Raw genomic sequence first — 20015 nt, 5'->3', positions numbered from 1 at the left:
TCCGTCCCAGCCTGCTGGGGTCTGTCCCTGGGTGCCTGGATCCATCCCAGGGTGCCAGGATCCATCCTGGGATGCCAGGGTCCGTCCCAGGGTGCCAGGGTCCATCCCAGGGTGCCAGGATCCACCCGGAGATGCCAAGGTCTGCCTGGGGTGGCAGGATCCATCCCATGGTGCCAGGATCCATCCCAGGGTGCCAGGATCCATCCTGGGATGCCAGGATCCCTCCTGGGGTGCCAGGATCCATCCCAGCTTGCTGGGGTCTGTCCCATGGTGCCTGGATCCATCCCAGGGTGCCAGGATCCATCCTGGGATGCCAGGATCCCTCCTGGGGTGCCAGGATCCATCCCAGCTTGCTGGGGTCTGTCCCAGGGTGCCAGGATCCATCCTGGGATGCCAGGGTCTATCCCAGGGTGCCAGGGTCCATCCCAGGGTGCCAGGATCCACCTGGAGATGCCAAGGTGTGCCTGGGGAGCCAGGATCCATCCCAAACTGCCAGGCTCCCTCCTGGGGTCCCACATGCCAGGACAAACGCCCGGGCTCCAGGGCCCATCCCTGGGTGCCAGGATCTCAAAGAACCGGCCGGGTGGCGGCGCCCGGAGAGCTGTGGTGAGTGGGGTTAAATCCGGGGGCCCGGCCGGCAGCGGTGCTCCCGGGGCGCCCTTTGGGGCCACTCTCGGCTAATATCCTCAGCGGTCCGGGCGGGGGGATGCGTGCACCCTGGGTTTGCCGATGGCACCGAGCTGGGCAGAGGGTCGGTCTGCTGGGGGGTGGGGTGAGCTGCCCGGCCGAAAAGGAGCTGGGGGTGCTGGCCGACAGCGGCTGAACGTGAGCCAGCAGTGTGCCCAGGTGGCCAGCAGCATCCTGGCTTGTGTCAGGGGTAGTGTGGCCAGCGGGAGCAGGGCAGGGATCGTCCCCCTGTGCTCGGCACTGGTGGGGCCGCCCCTGGAATGCTGTGCCCAGTTTTGGGCCCCTCAGCACAAGGAGGACATTGGGGTGCTGGAGCGTGTCCAGGGAAGGGCAGCGGAGCTGGGGAAGGGTCTGGAGCACAGGGCTGGTGGGGAGCGGCTGAGGGAGCTGGGGGTGTTCAGCCTGGAGAAGAGGAGGCTGAGGGGAGACCTGATCGCTCTGCAGCTCCTGGCAGGAGGGGGCAGGGAGGGGGGTCGGGCTCTGCTCCCAAGGAACAGCGATGGGACGAGAGGGAATGGGCTCAAGCTGCGCCAGGGGAGGTTTAGGTTGGATATTGGGAGAAATTCCTTCACGGAAAGGGTGGCCAAGCACTGGAACAGGCTGCCCAGAGAGGTGGGGGAGTCCCCAGCCCTGGAGGGGTTCAAAAACCGGGCAGAGGTGGCACTGGGGGCCATGGTTTAGTGGGCATGGGGGTGTTGGGTGATGGTTGGGCTGATGATCTTGGAGATCCTTTCCAATGTTAATGATTCCTGGTTTTTACTTTCATTAAAAATAATCCAGCCACCGAGCCAGGAAACATGAAATTAATTATGACTCCACCCTTAATTGGTTCAGCGGTGGACTTGGTAATGTTGGGTCAATGGTTGGACTGGGTGACCTTAAAGGGCTTTGCCAACCTAAACAATTCCATGATTCTAGCTGTCCCGGGGTGCCAGGATCCATCTGGGGTGCCAGGATCCATCCCAGGATCCCAGGATCCATCCTTGGGTGCCAGGAACCGTCCCAGGGTGCCAGGATCCATCCAAGGGTGCTAGAATCCATCCCTGGTGCCAGGGTCCCTCCTGGGGTGCTGGTGCCCATCCTTGGGTGCCAGGATCCATCTCAGGGTGCCAGGATCCATCCTTGGGTGCCAGGAGCCATCCCAGGGTACCAGGGTCCATCCCAAGTTGCCAGGGTCCGTCCCTGGTGCCAGTGTCCATCCCTGGTGCCAGGATCCATCCTTGGGTGCCAGGATCCCTCCTGGGGTGCCGGTGCCCATCCCAGGTTGCCAGGGTCCATCCCTGGTGCCAGGATCCATCCCAGGTTGCCAGGGTCCCTTCTGGGGTTCTGGTGCCCATCCCAGGGTGTCAGGATCCATCCTTGGGTGCCAGGATCCATCCTAGGTTGCCAGGATCCATCCTTGGGTGCCAGGATCCATCCCAGGGTGCCAGGATCCATCCCTGGTGCCAGGATCCATCCTGGGGTACCAGTGCCCATCCCAGGGTGCCAGGATCCGTCCCAGGTTGCCAGGATCCATCCCGGGGTACCAGTGCCCATCCCTGGTGCCAGGATCCGTCCCAGGTTGCCAGGATCCATCCCAGGGTGCCAGGATCCATCCCTGGTGCCAGGATCCATCCCTGGTGCCAGGATCTGTCCCAGCCTGACGCCCTGCCGCGGCCCCCGTGCCGTGCGACGCGCTGTGGGGACTCTTCCAGGCACCGGCCCGCACGGGCGCCCGTCGCGGCCCTCGTTAGTGCTGGCTGTAACGAGGCCGCCGCCGGCGTTCAAAACCCAACTGGCCAAATCCGGCAGTGTTTTTCCCCAAACCAAGATTCCCTCTGGGATCCAAGTCCTACAGCACCCGGATCCGGGAGCCGCCCCAGGCCCAGGCCGGCCACCCCGAGGCTCGGTCCCGGGGGATTCTCCCGTGCCTGGTCCCAGGGCTGAGCCCCGCGGGAGGAAAACTGGGAGCCGGTTGTTTTCGGCTGCCTCCGCACCCCGAAAAGCGTGGGGATCGCCCCGCCTGTGGGGCTCGCTGCGCCAAAAGTGGGGCCAGAGGGACCCCAAGTCACGCCGGGAGGAGGGGACACCCCCAGTGCCCACCCACGTCCCCCCGATCTGGAGTCGCTGGGAGGGAGTGAAGCGGCCCAGTTTGGGGGTCCCAGCCCCCCGCCTGGAGATCCAGCCCCAGGAATAGTGTGTGTGTGGGGGGGCTTTAATGGGATTTTCCACCCCGACGCCCTCGGAGGTGACGGGGACATGAGCGGGGCCATCGGAGCTGCTGGCAGCAGGGACACGGGGAGCGGGGTGTCAGGGTCCAGGCTGGGGGGCCAGCGGGATGGGGACCCCGGCTCGGAGCCGTCCCTGGGGTGTCCCCATGGTGGGGCCAGCGGGATGGGGACCCCGGCTTGGAGCCATCCCTGGGGTGTCCCCATGGGGGGACGGGGACCCCGGCTCGGAGCCGTCCCTGGGGTGTCCCCACGGGGGGACGGGGACCCCGGCTCGGAGACGTCCCTGGGGTGTCCCCACGGTGGGGCCAGTGGGATGGGGACCCCAGCTTGGAGCCGTCCCTGGGGTGTCCCCATGGGGGGACGGGGACCCCGGCTCGGAGCCGTCCCTGGGGTGTCCCCACGGTGGGGCCAGCGGGATGGGGACCCCGGCTCGGAGCCGTCCCTGGGGTGTCCCCACGGGGGGACGGGGACCCCGGCTCGGAGCCTCCTTGGGGTGTCCCCACGGTGGGGCCAGCAGGATGGGGACCCTGGCTTGGAGCCATCCCTGGGGTGTCCCCACGGGGGGATGGGGACCCCGGCTCGGAGCCGTCCCTGGGGTGTCCCCACGGGGGGACGGGGACCCTGGCTCGGCGCAGGCCGCGGCAGCCGGGGACTTTGCCCCCTCGTTAATAATTAGCGGCACCGGCTCGCCCGGGCTGCGGCCGGATCCTGCTCAGCCGGGGGTGTGGCGGGGGGGCGGATTTGGGGGTTCGGGCTGGGCTGTGGGCGGCGCTGGGGGGGCCCGTGCAATGGGGGCGGGGGGCTCAGCATCCCCCCCCGGCACCTCTGGTGACCCCGCAGCCCTGGGGGGGGCTGCGATGCGGGGCTGGGGGGGGGGGGCAGGGTATTGGGGTGCTGCGGGAGTTGGGGTGCAGCCCCGCACCTCCATTCCCGGCCCGGAGGTGACACCTGCCGTCTGCTCCGCCGCAATTTCCGCTCGCAGCTAATTAACGCGCGCGGGGGGGCCGGGGGGGTCCCCTGCGCCCCCCCAGCCCCCCCGTGCAATGCACGGTGCCCCCACCCTGCCGCTTTGCACCCCCGGCTTGGGGGGCGGGGGTCCCCCCAATTTTCGGTGCCTCGCAAGGGAGGGGCAGGAGCATCGGCGGCCGCAGAAGCTCCCCGAGAGCCGCCCCCATGGCCGGGGGGGGCCCTGAGCATTTTGGGGGGGGCCCTTGGGCCGAGGCGGGGCTGGTGCCGGGGCAGGGTGGGGGCGGCACAGCTGAGCCCCCCCAAATAACGGGGGGGTGGGAGCGGCCGCCGTGCCCGGGCTTCCCCCTGCCGGGGGGGGGGGGGGGGGATTAAAGTGGGGCCACCGCTGCGCACCCCCTTTATTTCTCCCCCCCCCCCCAAATTTCAACACCCCCCTGACCCTGCCTCAGGGCTTGGCTTTAGGGGTGCCCCCCCCCCCCCCCGGGGCTGTGCCCAGGTCCATGGGGGCTCGCGCTGCTTTTGGGGGGGGGGGGGGGGGCTGGTGGGGGGGGGGGAGTCACCGCGGTGCGTGGGCGGGGGGGGGGGTGTTGGGGGGACCCCCCCGGCCCTGCGGCAGCCCCGGCCCCGCCCCCCCGCAGGTTTTGGGGTTCGCGGGGACGCTGGGGGGCGGCAGAGGAGCGGGGATGGGCGGCGGCAGCGCGCGCTGCCGGGGCGCGGCGGGGGGGGGAGGGGGCTGGGGGGGGGGGGGACACCCTTTCGGTGCCCCCGGGACGGGGACGGGGACGGGGGGGCCCTGACCCCCGGCTGCAAACCCCACTGAGCATTTGGGGGCTGGGGGGGGGGGGCTGGGGGGAGCTGGATCCGCTGGGGCTGAGCCCCCCCCCGAACCCCTTCCCCAGGCCTGGGGGGGCCCCGAGCCCCGTGGACCCCCCCCCCCCCCCCCCTCGGAAAAGCTGCGGCTCCTGCAGACGTGACCTTGCGGGGGAAACTGAGGCACGGGGCGGGGGGGGCGGCGGGACCCCCCAGGCGCCCTGGGGGTGCTTGAGCCCCCCAAGGGTGGCAGCTCGGTGGGACCCCCACCCCCTCGGTGCCACTTGCAATTGGGGGGGGGCTGGAGGGGACCCCCCCCATCCCGCTGCCAGCACCCCCCGCCCCGCAGGGCTCCCTCCCCGGGGGGGCACCCAAACCCGCGGGGTGCCGGGCACCCATGGGTGCTGGCGGGCAGGCCCGGGCAGCGCGGGGGGGGGCGCGGGGGGGGGGGGCGGGGGGGGGGATTTTTAGGGGCAGCGCGGTCGCTGCAGGCAGGGTGCGGTGCCAGCCCGGCTTCCAGCGTCGCCCCTCCCTGCTGGGAGCGGGGGGCGAGGGTCCCTGGCGTCACCCCACGGCTCTGCGGGACCCGCGGGCACCCAGAGGGTCCCGGGGGGGTGGGGGTGAACCCCCCCCCGTCACCTCTGGAGCAAGTCCCCGGGGTTGGGTTTAGGGAGGCGATGCCCTGCATGGGGAAACTGAGGCACGGATGCAGGGGTGCAGCTTGGGGACCCCCCCAGGCGGATTTGACCCTCGCAGCCGCCCTGGGGGGGCACCCCCGGGGCCTCGGGCCGGCTGCGGCCCCCCCCGGGCTGGGGGGGGGGGGTGCCGGGGCAGGCTGATGCCTGACTCAGCTCATCTCACGGGTGGAGCCCTGACTCACCGGGGCGGACGTGCCGGGGCCCCATGTGCTGCCCACGGGTTTTTGGGGTGTCCCCGGGCTCCGTGGGATGTGTGTGGGGGGGGTCCCGGCTCCTTTCTGGGGGTCGCAGGGTCAGGGGGGAGCCGGGAGGGAGGACCCGGGCGCCTGGGGTCCCCTTGGGCCGTGGGGGGAGTGGGGTGATGGGGTTTGGGGGTCCTGCGCCCATGGGGGGGCTCATGGGGCCGGGGGGGGGGTCCCCTGCGGTGAGGACCCAGGCGTCGGGGGGCGGCGCTGAGCCACCGCCTCAGGTGCTTTGTGCCCCCCGAACTTTGCGGCCAGCGATGGGACCCGGACCCCCATTTCTGCTTCTGCGGCACCCTCTGAGCCCGGCCCCCCGAAATCCCCCACCGTGGTGGGCTCCTTCGCCCCAAACCCCGCCTCCCCCCTCCTGCTCCCCACCGCCACAACTATTTCGGGGTCCCCTTCGCGAATGGATGCGCCGCCGCGGGGGGCGCGGGTGGAACGGAACGGCACCCACGGAGGGGGCACCCCAAATGCGGGCGGCTCCAGGCGTGCGCCCATGCTCGCACACGCGTGTGCGCGGGGCGTGGCGCGGGGTCCCTGCCCCATGGCGGGGGGCTCGGCCCCCCTCCGCCGCCAGCACCCGGGCGCGGTGCAGGGCAGGGGTGCAGCAGCAAGACGGGGCTTGCCGGCGCGTTCGAGGCCTGTAATTAGCGCCGGGGCAGGAGCCGCCCAAGCTTCCCTCTTCGTATTTTCACACGCACGCCCCTGCGCCCTTCCCGGGGCGCTGCCCTCCCCCCTGGAGCCCCCAAACCCCGCCTGACCCCCGGCATCCCCCCCGCCGCCCCACCCCTCCTGCTCGCGCGCCTCCCCCCCGACTCCTCGAAGCATCCCCAGCCCCAGCACATTTTGGGGACAGTGTTGCCTTTTTTTTGGGTTTTTTTTTTTTGGGGAAACACCCCGGGATCAGGCGCGGGGCGTCTCCGGGGTGTCGGCGAGCCCCCGGGCAGGGGAATCGGGGGCGAGAGGGGGTGGTGGGAGATGGACTCGTTTTTGGGGGGCTGGTTTTGCTTCCCGGCACATCCGTGCCCTTTAGAGGGTGCTCTGCATTTACAGTCCCCGATGGCGCGCCCCAAGGACTGCGGCATGGCCGGCACGGGATGGCCGGCCAGACGGACGGACAGCCGGCCGGCCGGATGCAGACACATCCCATGGGATGCAGCGCCTTCAGTTCCCACCTCCCGCATCTGCCTTTCCCCCCGGCTCATCCTCAGGGTGACCCCCGCAATTTGGGGAGGGGGTGAGGCTGCAGCAAAGCCGCTTTCCCTCTGCGCCACGGGGTCCCAAATCCCCCCCGATCCCGACAGCTTTAACCCCGCTGGTCCCGCAGCGGCTCCCAAATCCACGCTCAATCCCCTGCCGAGCCTGGGCTCGAATTTTGCTGAAGGGATTGGTGCTCTCCCGCCCCTTTTGCCCATTTTCTCCCCCAAAACGCTCCTTCTCTGGTTGCTTCACGTACGAGCCGGGGGTTTAGCAGCGTCCTTTCCACCCCCAGCTTAGGAGATACGCGGGGACCTTGGCACGGGGGAAAATCCTCTCCATCCTGCCAAACCCGCAGGCGTCGGGAGAAACTTTCCCAGTTCCGTGAGGCTCCGAGGCTTCAAACCCTTTTTTCCTCATCCTTTTTTCACTAAAAATGAACGCTGTGGCCCCAGGTGACGCTGCCGGGGTTGGGGAAGGGGCTGGGGGAGATGCTGCGCCCTGCAAACGCTCCTCGACCGCCCGAAGCCGCTTGAAGGCGCGATGCCCCACCCTCGGCCCCGTCGCAGGGGTATTCAGCGCGACCCTTTCCCCTCTCAATTTGCCCCATTTTGGTGTCCTTGTTTGCCCTCAGCGTGGGCAAGGGATGCTCGGGGCCGGGTTTCCTCCCACGTGGGAAGAAACAGGGGGAAATAGGTGTCCAGCGGGTCTTTATTCCCGTGGGATGGGGTTGTGCGGCTCTGCCCTGGCCTTGCTTGGGCTGCGGAGATGCCACGGGACCTCCCGCCCGCGCCGGGGGTCAACCCGGCCCCTCCGTGGGGTAAACCCCCACCCCGTACCCCTCGGAGCAGGTCCTCATCGCCCCAAGGGGGTCCCGCGGGGGCTGCCCTGCTTCCCGCTTCCAGTCCCAGCGGATGCTCAGAATCGTAGAATCACGGAATCGTTCCGGTTGGAAAAGAGCTCCGAGATCTCCCAGTCCAACCATGAGCCTACACTGCCAAGCCCACTCTAAACCAGTCAAGGGTAGACGGGACTGAACCGCGTCCCGGTGCCACCTCTGCCCGGTTTTGAACGCTTCCAGGGAAGCCAGGATGCTTCTCCTGGCTACGTCCGACGTTACCCCTAATATTCACTTCATGGGAGACCTGGCTCTGTTTTTCCCACCGTTGAGCCTGGGAGGCAGGGCTGGGAAGAGCTTTTCCCCGCGGTGGGGAAAGACGCTCGGCCGACTTCCCAACAGCCTCCTGTGCCGAGCGGGATGGCAGGGGACAGCGGGAGAGGTGACACCCGACGGAGGTGCCAACGCTGCATCAGGCAAAGCCATTTAATGGCATCACCATAATAATAAGAATCATTGCCCTCATTAACATCACTTACGGAGGGCCGCAGATTCCCGGGAGAAGGGGTTGCCTGTGAGCTATGTGTTAGCAGCACCATTTATTGCAAGGAGGCTCCCGAGCGAGCGCCCGCGGCGCTTTGCGCTCTGCAATCGCAGCTCTGACAGGAGCACGGGTGCCGCCCGTCTTCTGCAACACGCCGCTTTGATCTCTCTCGGGACCCACCTTGTTATTTCTGCTTTCATGATTCCCAGCTCACATCCCAGCCCTGCAATTTGCCTGGTTACTAATTGCCGGTTGAGAAGCCGGGAGTCTCCTGCTCCTCTACTGTTGAACAAAGCGGGGTTTTCTCGGTTGAACGCAGTCCCAGTGCAGCTTTGGGGTGCCACCGGCTACGTTTGGGGTCTCTGCTTTTGCTCTGCTCTCCCCTGGTTGAGGTTACGGGTGCTGCAGCCTGGACACTGCCTGTGCTTTGAGCCCGTGTTAGTGGTCCCCTCTCCCCTGGGGGTGCCGGGGATGCCTGTGGGTGTGGATATCCTGGATATCCAGCTGCGGGGCTGTCCAGAGCCCTTTTTAGCCCCCCAAAGGACCCATCCCCTCTTCCCACCCCTCTTTGCTGGGAGAGGAGCCGGCCTGTCGTTGCAGACATTGATGCACCATCAAAGAGCTCTGCGGGACTCACCTGCCTGCCCCCATTTAATTTCTCTCTTTTTTTTCTTTGCTTTGCACGCGAGCTCTGGCCCGTGGGCAGAACAAGCAGCGAGACCGGAGAGCCCAGCGTCAGCCTCCGTCGAGGGGCTGCACTCGCTGCCGTGGGCTTCGGTGCCCATCGATGACTTTGAGGAGCTTCCCTGGCTCTGAAATACTCCCAGTATAAACTGGTGTGGCAGCCAAGGGATCCCTGTGATCCTAAGGAGAGATGCTGAGCACTGTCAGCTCCCGGTAGGATAAATCCTAGTTTCTGCCCAGGCACGGTGTCCGGTGCAGGGGAGGGTCGCGTGCTGCCATGGTTCGTCTCCTGCTAAGGTGCACGGAGCGCGCCTGCTCCTCTCTGGAGCCCGGAGACCCCCGTGCCCCTGCGCGGGTATCTGCCAGCGATAGGACGAGAGGAAATGGGCTCAAGCTGCGCCAGGGGAGGTTTAGGTTGGAAATTAGGAAAAATTTCTTTACGGAAAGGGTGGTCAAGCATTGGAACAGGCTGCCCAGAGAGGTGGGGGAGTCCCCATCCCTGGAAGCGTTCAAAAAACGGGCAGAGGTGGCACTGGGGACATGGTTTAGTCTGGTCTACCCTTGACTGGTTTAGTGTGGGCTTGGTAGTGTAGGTTAATGGTTGGACTGGATGATCTTAAAGGTCTTTTCCAACCTAAACGATTCTATGATTCTATGAGGGGTGACCCACGGCGGATGAACCAGCCGCCCCACGCCCGCAGGGACCGAGCCCGTGGGTCCCTGCCCCACAGCCGCCACCCCGCCGCGGCGGGGACCTCCCCCAGCGCCGCAGGCTGCGCCTCTGCGGGTGTGCGTGCGCCCAGCTCTCCTGCCGCGGCCTTGCGGGGCCCCGAGCGAGTCTCGGAAGCTCGTTGAAGAAATGCAGCGGTGTGCGTTAGCGGCGCTGCAAAACCTCTGGGGATCAGGTTTCACCTCTGGGCTAGAGTTAAGGCGCAAAGAAGTTGGTTATTTACATCTTTCCATGGGAAGAGCCTATTTTTGCTTTCCAGTATCTCGTTCAAGCCTGGCCTAGCAAAGCTCTTAGGCGTGCGTGTAAGTCGGGTTTTTTTCCGCTGTCCTTAGGGAGAGGAGAAACCCCTTGGAAGGTGGGCGTGTGTGTGGGCGTTGCTGGAGAGCAACGGGGATCAGCGACCGCCGAGCTCTTGGACACCTTGGGGTGTCCAGGTCCTTAGTGGCGGAGCCGCCTGGATTTAAACCCGGCAGCGACCCGACGCTGAGATTTCATCTGGGTTTCTGGTGCAGGAAAGCAGCCTGAGCTACGAGCTGGTCTTTAAGAGGAGGACTCACGTCTCCTGCGTTTGGAAACGTCTAACCTTCGCTGCACGCTACGTCAGCTTTGCTACCGTCGCAGCTCTTGCGCGGAGAGAGGAGTTGCTGGAATTTGACCTCTCCTCCCAGCCCGCTGTGGGGGAGGCAACAGAGGAGGTGCTGGCGATTCAAGTGGGGCCGGGTTGCCCCATGGGCTCTGTCTCCGCTCCCCACCCCGTGCCTTTGGGAGGCAGGTCGCCTCCACGGTGTGCTTCCCACCCCGGGACGCTCATCCCAAGACTTTGCCGTCGCCACCGTCTCGCTCCGACCTGGAGCCGGGTGGCTGACGGTGGCCAACGCTGGGTCCCCGGGAGCTTTGCTCTTGGAGCATTAACCAGCCCGGCAAGCGCTGGAGCATCCGAGATGCTCAGCCTTGGGATGCAGGACGGATTTGGGAGGGGGCCCCAGTGCCCCAGCGAGGTTTTCCCACCCCACCGTGGTGGGGCAGGACCTCGTGGGCGTTAGCAGGGCACTTTGCTGGCCCAACAGCCGGCTTCTTGGGCAAGTGCCTCGGCTGGCGGTGAGCCGGGAGCCGTGCCAGGAGCCGGTGGCGGAGCCACCCTGGGAACTCCCGGCAGCTACGCTCTCCGCCTGGGCTCAAACAGGTTCATTCGGTTTCTCGGCAGATCTGCCGGTTGCGTAAGGTCAGGGAGCTGCAGCCGCCGCCTCCTTTCCCCGGTTGAGAGCCAGGTTCAAGCCGCTTCCCTCCTCGCCCCAACCACATCCCCACCATGAGCTGGAAAATCGGCGATCCCAGAGCCCCGGGGTGGGAGTGGGTTTCCAGGTGGGACCGGGGCATGCAGGGTGCTCGTTGCCAAAGGCGAGCGCCAGTTTCCCCTGTTTCCTGCAATGCAAATCCCCTTGGGCTGAAAACCCTGCAGTTCAACGAACGCCCGATGAGGTTCAGGAGGAAAAGTCCTCCCTTCCTGCACAGATGCGCCCTGACTCAGATTTGCATGTTTGCAGAAAAAAAAGGCTAGGGGTGAATAGGCTCGGAGCTGAAACCGGTTCCCCAAACCTCCCCCACGAGCGTCTCCAATAAAAGGGCTAATTACAGAGCTGGCTTTTATTGTCACGGCTTCAGCTGCAGCTTGTGGTTTTGGGGGAAGGTTTACGGCTTTTCATTTTTCTTTAATGGCGGGATAAATGGGGATCCTCAGTTGGAAGGGATCTTCAGACACCTCTGCTCATTAAAATATAAATTAAAAGTGGTTAAGCAATTAAGTCGTATTTTTTTTAAACAATGTGAGCTCGCTAATGGGTTAGCATGGGAGCGGCTTTGCCAAGTGCCACGTGCTGTGGAGGGGGCTCACGGCTGGAGACCCTGCTAGGATGATCAGAAAATATCCCGGCGACGCCTGGAAGGCTTCCAGCCTAGGAGGGATGGGGACGCACGGTCACGGGTGTGGGGCAGAGCTCCTCAGGCTGCTAATGGCATCTCGGCCCTGCTGAGGTACGGCGAAGGGTGTGCAGCACAGAAATATCGCAATATTTTGGTCTCTGTGCGCCCCTCCGTGTCCCGCCAGCCTCAATACACCAGTCAGAGTGATCTAAAATGACTTTAAAACCTTCGTAAAAGTCGTCTTTATTGACATAAAACTAATTTTATAACCCTGCCAAGGACTAATGCTCTCTGGTTGTGAAAGAGTTTTGGACAACCCAAGCCAAACCTCCCCTGAGCCGGAGGTTGAACCAGAGCGCATCTCAGGGTGTGATTGGGAAACCACATTTTTGTTGGAATTGAGTGAACCAAGAGCCTGCCATCAGGCTCAAAGTGAGTGACTGAGCTGAACCAAGGGTCTCCCTCGAGGGTGTGATATGTCAAGGAATTTGTCGTGCTTTGTCATTGCCATAAGAGGCTCAGAAAGGCCCGTGATGAGTTGACAGTTGCAGGGAATTTGATTTGGAGTTGTGCCTCCAACACCAACAATAGCTTTGTTTTTCTTAGCTCTCGAGGGAGTGTTTGGAGGCAGGTCATGGTGGTGGCAAAGAAAGGAGGGCATCCTTTCAAGCCCTAAAACAACGAAGAGAATTAAGAAAAAAAAAAAAAGACACCTCCACTCCCCTGATGCCCTGCCAACTCCCTGAGCGCATAAAAAGGGGCATTCAGCCACTGCACCCACAGGAGTCACCTCCTCTTGCCTCCAAACCTCCTCCTGCGCACCGCACCGCTCCGCTCTTCCCTCTTCACCGTTGATTGCTGGGGACCCGTCACCATGTCTCGCCAGTCCTGTGGTCTCAGCAAGGGATTCAGCTCCAGCTCTGCTTGCTTCGGAGGGAGGAACGCGTTTGGCTCTGTGTCCCGTGGGCGATGCAGGGGACCTGGCAACGCCGGTGGCTTCAGCAGCAGGAGCCTCTATTGCTTGGGAGGGAGTAAAAGTGCCTCTCTGGGAGGGTTCAGTGGAGGTGGTGGTGTCTACAGAGGTTTTGGAGCTGGTGGCCAAGGAGGCTTTGGCTACGGCTACAGTGCTGGGGCAGGATTTGGAGGCTACTATGGTGGTGGGGCCGGAGGCAGCTTCAGTGAAGGTTTTGGTGGCTTTGGTGGAGGATTTGATGGCGGGATGGGAGGTCAAGGCTTTCCCCCTTGCCCACCGGGCGGCATCAGGGAAGTGACCATCAACCAGAGCCTGCTGGCTGCACTCAACCTTGAAATTGACCCTGAGATCCAGAAGGTGCGAAGACAAGAGTGGGAGCAGATGAAGCAGCTCAACGACAAATTTGCTTTTTTCATTAACAAGGTGAGAGTGGCTTCAACCCGGGGCTGGAAGGTGGAGGTCTGAGCTCACCATGGCTCATGCTGGTTGCAATTACTGGGAGATACCCATCCAACAAAACCCTGAGAGCCAGGCATTGCCCAGACCACCCTAAAGAACCCCTGCAGACAGAGAGATGGTGGCTGAAGAAGTGACTTTCCCAAGGTTAGGGAGAAACCCAGGAACAGGACCCTTGGTTCTTAAGACCACGATGCTGGCGCTAAGCCTTGGGACCGTGTACCTACAGGCAGAGCATCCTCAGAGAAGTCTCTGCTGATGGACTCTGTCCATCCGTGGGCTGAAGTACTTTGGGTGTTTTGGCCTGTTTTTAAGGAGAAGATGCCAAAACTATGAAGTTCACTGTGCTGCTCCTGTTCAGAGACTGTGAGATTGGAGAGGGAAGGTCACCCACCTTTGCCCACTCACCCTAGAGCTGTGGCCCCACCTGTCCAGTGGGACCCTGGAGTTATTGCTCACTGGAGATGAAAATAGGCAGGAAGGTTAAACTCATTAAATGGGAAATATCATGGAAAATGAGAGAAAAAGATCAATAAAAAGATGCTTTTGGGAATAGTCTGACTCTTTTTCTACCCACCCCTGCAATCATTTAGGTCCGGTTCCTAGAGCAGCAGAACCAAGTCCTGGAGACCAAGTGGAAACTCCTGCAGGAGCAGGGTGGCACAGGGACGGGTGGCAGGAACCTCGACCCCGTTTTTGAAAGCTACATCAGCGGGCTGAAGAAGCAGCTGGACTTTCTCTCAAGCGAGAAGCTTCAGCTGGAGTCAGAGCTGAAGAGCTTCCAAGATGTGGTGGAGGACTTCAAGACCAAGTATGTTGTTCTCTGTGTAGTCACGGTTGGGCTGGCTGGTGGTGAAAAAGCTGAGATAAAGACTGACTTTGAACCATCAGGCAATTGAAAGAATCATAAGAATTGGCAATATTTCACTTGTTTCAATGAGTAGAAAATGTAAAAGGTTTTGGGGAAGTTTTCATCAACTGAGTTTTGACAATAGGCGGTGATTTTTCAAGGTATTTCTCAATACGTATTGTTGTCTGAGTTACGCTTCTCACTAAAGCAGGATCCTCTGCTGTTTGTCTTCCTCACTTAAGAATCCATGACATTATGATTTAATGAACTAATTAGATCCGTTGCTAAATCCTACTATAATTTCCTCATGGGTTTCCTCATGGATTCTTTCCCATAATATCCTTCATGATTTGAAGCTTAGAGCTTTCTTTGGAAGGATGATGTGGGGTAAAAAGAAAAAAAAAAAAGATTCTTTTCCTGCTATTACTTATTAGATTCATTTGTCCAGTTGGAAAAGCAAGAACAAAGCCTGGAGAAATGCTTCCACTGAAGGAGTTACAAAAAATAGTGGGAAAACAAGTCTGGGACTCGTCAGGATCAACCCGATCCCTTGCTCTACTGAGGTTGCAGGTTGAAAATTGACTTTGCAGATGATCTCCACCGCTCAACGCTCTGCAGCAATTACCAGCCCCAATGAGCAGCAGGAAATGGCCCATGTCGAAGACCTGAAAGTCCTTGGGTCTTGTAGAAGGAGTTGGAGTGGCCACAGCCACCAGGACTCCGTTTAGGCAGCGATAGGATGCCTTTTTGCAGGCTTTCTTGAGCAAGGCATTGGATATGGCAGGGGCCAGGGCTCATCTAGAAAGGCGAAGTGCCATTGCTTGTCCATAAATCTCGCTCGTGGCAGGTCTATTTTTGCTGCGTTCATTAGTCTGAGGCCAACAGCGTCTAGTTGCCAGCAGCAGCCAGAGCCAAAACAAGCAGGCAGATTCAATCTACCTCGTTATAATCAACAGGTACGAAGAGGAAATAAACAAAAGGACAGCTGCGGAGAATGCTTTTCTGCTCCTAAAAAAGGTAAAGTACTTTTTTTTTTACCACAAAGACACATCTTGGTTCAGAGGACGTCTTGCTTCCATCAGCACTGGTTTGTTAGCATCAGACATAAACCGGGACCCCTAGAGGTATGCGCCACGGGGAGACGGAGCACCAAAGGGCTCAGGCAAATGATAGCTAGAACGGCGCGCGTCAGGACAAAGGCTTTCACTTCCCATTTCTCCTGCAGGACGCGGATGCAGTCTATACGATCAAGGTGGAACTCCAGGCAAAATTAGATTCTCTGGCAGATGAGATTAACTTCTTGAAGTATCTTTACGAAGCGGTGAGTGGTCCAGCTGCTCTCTGGAGGGGGATGCTGGGATGGAGAAGGGTTTTGACACTGTAAGGAAATTATGGCAGGGCTAAAGCCAGATCTGTTGTGAATTACAGGAGCTGTCTCAGATGCAGAAGTCTGTTTCTGACACCTCTGTGGTTGTCTCCATGGATAATAACCGAAACCTGGACCTGGAGAGCATCATTGCAGAGGTCAAAGCCCAATACGAGGAGATTGCCAACAGGAGCCGAGTGGAGGTCGAGTCTTGGTACCGATACAAGGTGAGTGCTCCACACCTTGCTTGTGATTATCGATGGCTGAGGAGGTGGAAGAGTTATTGGTGGTAGCTCAGACCATGCTGAGACCTGGGATGTTGCTGGTACTGATCTGGCCAGACTGGAGCTGGCATGTGCACGCTCACCTTGGCTTGCATGGGGTGGTACGGAGAGCCATTGTGAGAAGCTGCTCATGGTGGACCTAACGTAGTCCTCTCACTTCTGCCTACCAGTATGAAGAGCTGCAGGCTACCGCAGGCAAACACGGAGACAGCCTTAAGAGCACAAAGATTGAGATCTCTGAGCTCAACCACATGATCCAGAGGATACGGGCTGAGATCGAGAGCGTGAAGAAACAGGTAGGGGTTGCATTTTTTGAGAAATGGGTGTGAGCTCTTGCTAATGCCCTTCAGAGCTTCCCTAAAAGCAAACAGACTGGTAACAGCCACTGTAAGTGGGAGGGATCCTGTTGTATTTGTGACTAGCTGAGCCCAAGTGATCTGGGATCATGGCTTCACCTCTGACCGGCTGCCCCCGCCCCACTCATCACATCCATGTCTTGCCCTCCAGTGTGAAACTCTGCAGAGCTCCATCGGGGATGCTGAGGAACGTGGGAAGCTGGCCCTCACGGATGCTAGGGCCAAACTGACTGACCTGGAGTCAGCCCTGAAGAAAGCCAAGACAGACCTGGCCCGGCAGCTCTGTGAGTACCAGGAGCTCATGAACGTCAAGTTGGCCCTGGATGTTGAGATCGCGACCTACAGGAAGCTGCTGGAAGGAGAGGAGTGCAGGTGGGTGAGGATACAGCAAGAGTTTGATTGCATTCCGCTAAATCAATGGGAAGAATGCGGCATGTCACGTCTCCTCTATTAAAATATAAATGGTGTTGCCATTAGCTATGGAATACCGTCCTATAGCTGCCGTTATTGATGCCCGTGGTCTGGCCGGCCAAGCCTGGCTTCATGGAGCTGGACCACTCCAGATGCCCTGGCTGGAGCTGATGCTCCATCTCTTTTCCTTGCAGGATGTCTGGACAGTGTCAGAGCATCACGAACATCTGTAAGTAGCATTCCCCGCTCCCGAGGGAGCGTGGTGGGCTGGGATTGATGCTCCAAAACTTTATGGCGTCATCAGAGGTAACCTTGTGCCTTCTGTTCCTCTCTGCAGCTGTGGTGGGAGGTGGCAGCAGCTCTGTGGGAGGCGGATACGGCAGTGGACTGTGCCTTGGAGGAGGAGGAGGAATCGGATTCGGTGCTGGAAGTGGGAAAGGCAGCTGTAACACAGGCGGTGCTGGCTTCTGCTACAGCCTAGGGGGGGGCGGATTTGACTCCAGAGGAGTCGAGTTCTGCGCTGGGGGTGGATCCAGCTCTGGAGGGGCAGGATTCGGCTCTGTGGGTGGTGGGTGTAACTCAGTGGTGGGGGGGTCTGGCACCATCATGAATAACACCACCAGGTCTACGACTGTCAACTGGAGGGTCTAGGAAAGGGAGCTATCTCACCCCTCCCCGGCACCCAAAGGAGAAAGGAAGCAAATTTCATGATCACCACCACCACCCCTTCATTGCCAAGGTGATGGCCACCTACTTCACTTTAAACCACCGCCATCCTTCAGAAACGGCACAGAAAAGTAAAATATGGCTATATTCACCAGCTAATGACTGAGATCCTCAGCAGTGCTGGAGGCTGGCTTGCTTCCCCATGACCGCCTCAGACACTGCAAAGCTGCTGGTCATCAGGGTGCTGGGACTCGTTTGGAAGCAGGCCCTGCCCGTCCACCGCAAAGCCCCAAGTGCGGCTGGGATAAAGCTATAACGCAGCGTGGTCCAAGTGAGAGGCACCCTACCAGCGATGGGTAGAGGGGACTGGTCCATGCGGTGCTCCGAGAACTTGTGCCTGGTGAAGCCTGAGCAAAGACTTGACTTCTTTCAAGATCTTGTGCTGGATCCAGATGTGGTGCAATTTTAATCGGTGCTACTCATCAGCCAGGGCTGGAGCTCCCAAACAAGAATTTCCTAATGGTGACTAGTCCCAGCTGAAGACATTTCTTACCCCGCTGCAGTTTGGTTTTTTTTTCTAAGCAAGATACCAGAAGTTTCACCCATGTTCTTCAGAATATGTTGTAAAATGTCTAGTTTTGCTCAGGGTTTACCTTTTCATTGTGATCATAGGAAAGCTTGCGCTTGTTCGCTTTAGCCTTTCTCCTTTGGCATGCGGCATACCTTAATAAACACTAGAGGCAGTAAGCTTGTGTGGTTTTCTGTCTGACCAAAGAGTTTCGTGTTGCAACAGGACTCCTCTTTTGCTGAGATCTGAAGGTGCTACCTGACTTTCTCTTGCCCTTTGAAGTTTGCATTTAAAGGAACCAAAGCGAACGTGTAGTCCGGTCTCCCGTCCTTCTCACCCCTCTCCCACCCCCAAGCTCTCTAAAAATTTGGATAGTTTGTAAGTTTGGAAGGAGGGTGGAGGAGGTCTTAGAGGGGTGAAGTGGCTGGGTTAGCAAAATTGCTGGGTCAGGCTCAATGGGATGGTCTGATCCGGCTGAGTCTGTGAAACACGTGGGGTTTTCTTGGATCACATCCATGGGAATGAGCCCATTCCTGGCGGCGTGGCAGGAGAGAAAGAGGCAGATGGGTTGAACCTGGATGCTCTTCTCCTCTGTCCTTCTGCTGGGTCTCCTGGGGTGACAGAGGCAGTTGGCCCCGTTAGAGCAGAGCAGACTTTTGGACTCAGCTGATGTTAGGAGACCGTTCCCTTCCCCTTTCTCTTCCAAAGCCCTTTCCTTGCTTGTGTTGGCCAACTTGGGATATTCCCTAGCTAGTCCACCTCTGACTGACCCCTTCCTCCAAGCACACCACTGGCCTCCACCCGTGCTTCCCTGTCCTCCAAGGTGGCCCCAATGCTGTGGTGCCCACAGCTGGTGCTGTCACGGCAGAGACGTTGCACAGCCCTAAGTGCTTCGGGATCGTCCTATAAGGGACGGTGTGGAAGAAGGAAGGGTGATCATCACCCCTCCAGCTAATTCAGAGAGAATTCCTCAGTGTCCATGATGTTGGAGCCAGCCCTGCAGCTTTTACTGTTGTCTGGACTGGCCAGGCATCCATGGGTTGCTTTTAAGGTGTCTCCAAAAGGTAACTGAGACCATGGGAAGAGCAAGATCTCAACCCCCTGTCAAGCCCCACCTCTCCACAAAAGTAGAATATTTTTGATGACCTGTAAATTTAGAGCCAAGAACTCCTGGCGTGGTTTGACCTCTTGCTCAGGAGACCTTGAGTCACATCCCTGGTCAACCACAGACTCGCTCTGAGATCTGGATGAGTCATTTCATTTATCCCATGCTCCGTTCCCTGTTTGTAAATGCTCGAGACATAAACGTACCAGCCACCGCGGAATGTCACAACGCTGCCAGCAAAGGCATGTAACTACTTGGACTGGGGATATGGTTTGGGCAATGGTTAAATATTCTAGTGGGTTGTAAAGGGACCTGAGATGGCGTTGAATGAAAAGACATCTACTTCCCTCAGAGTCACCCCCATCTAGCTGCCTCTCTGTAAACTTGCCTCCAGCAAATGACTCCTGACATCAGGACAGCGTGATGAAGAGACAAACGGCTTCTAGATCTGTGCAAACGCTGTAGTTAAACAGACACCAAAAAGCCCTTGCCTTTTGTTCCTATGATTGCACCTGCAATTAGGGGAAAATCCTCCTGGGCTTGACCAAGAGGGGACAGAATTTCTGCGAAAGCATTTTACGTGGCCTGAAATGAGTTTAGTTTAATTTTGTCATGATTTCCCTCTGTTTTAAAAGTGTTTTCTAAAGCACAGTGAAAGCACTTAGATGTCAAGTGTTTTATGGAGAGTGTGGGAATGAAATGCTTTGCTTTGCTTTTTTCCCCGAAAGTCTCCCTTTCTGTGGTTCAAGACTTTTCCTCAGTTCAGTGCACATCGACTGACAGCATTGCTGCTGAAACGAGCCTTTTCCTCCAAGTATTCAAGGCTTGAGCAGCTTTTCCTGCATTCCTGCCCATTTATTTTCATAGAATCATAGAATCATAGAATAGTTTGGGTTGGAAGGGACCTTTAAAAGTCATTTTCCTTCATTAGGGCTTTGGGTACAACGATGTTGTTTGAGATCCCCGCAGCCTAAAGCTGCCTATTGCGTTTGAACCGGGTGATGATGTTGATATCCAAATCCTGGTTTGATTTCCTAAACTTGGCTGGAGACGCGGCCCTGACTCAATGAGCGCGTTATCTAAACACAGGCGCTCGGGAGCTGAGTGTTGTGCTGACTTAACGCATCTCCTCCCAGTGTGGCTGGGAATGTGAAAACTTTCTGATCACGTCGTCCTGCCCACAGGGAAAAAAAAAAAAAACCAAACCAATAAACCCCCCCAGAAAAATGTAACCACGTATTTGGTAATGCAGAGGGAGGCGAGGGAAGGCATTGTTACATGGGTGTGCGTCTGTGCATGCACACACACGTGATTATATCTAGAGTAGCTACAAACCCATGGCACCCTCCTGAACCTTGCCGTGCGGCAGGCGGTGGTGAAATGCATTTGACTGATAAATCAGAAGCAGAGCGTGTTCACAGCCCAGGTCGGCAGAGGCGGCGCTGCCG

At 59.5% G+C, this 20015-nt stretch overlaps 1 protein-coding gene across 1 annotated transcript; it reads left to right on the top strand.

Moving 5' to 3' along the window:
• Positions 1–12406: 12406 nt before the first annotated feature.
• Positions 12407–16879, top strand: LOC104028741 (keratin, type II cytoskeletal 4). The gene is made up of 9 exons (XM_009479856.1): positions 12407–12928; positions 13555–13772; positions 14768–14828; positions 15037–15132; positions 15240–15404; positions 15632–15757; positions 15969–16189; positions 16423–16457; positions 16566–16879. The coding sequence occupies exons 1-9, from the start codon at positions 12407–12409 to the stop codon at positions 16877–16879; spliced, it is 1758 nt and encodes a 585-aa protein (XP_009478131.1).
• The last annotated feature ends 3136 nt before the right edge of the window (positions 16880–20015 follow it).

Source organism: Pelecanus crispus, chromosome 26, assembly GCF_030463565.1.
Source record: "Pelecanus crispus isolate bPelCri1 chromosome 26, bPelCri1.pri, whole genome shotgun sequence".
NCBI classification, from domain to species: Eukaryota; Metazoa; Chordata; class Aves; order Pelecaniformes; family Pelecanidae; genus Pelecanus; species Pelecanus crispus.
The sequence above is the reverse complement of the archived record's forward strand: the minus strand, read 5'-3'. Positions and strand labels throughout refer to the sequence as shown.

What these genes read in the sequence shown, in the direction of transcription:
- LOC104028741 (XM_009479856.1), top strand. Translation starts at nt 12,407, where the DNA reads ATGTCTCGCCAGTCCTGTGGTCTCAGCAAGGGATTCAGCTCCAGCTCT. An exon ending in GTGGAGGACTTCAAGACCAA is followed by an intron (nt 13,773 to 14,767) that starts GTATGTTGTTCT and finishes TATAATCAACAG; the next exon opens with GTACGAAGAGGAAATAAACA. An exon ending in CTGGAAGGAGAGGAGTGCAG is followed by an intron (nt 16,190 to 16,422) that starts GTGGGTGAGGAT and finishes TTTTCCTTGCAG; the next exon opens with GATGTCTGGACAGTGTCAGA.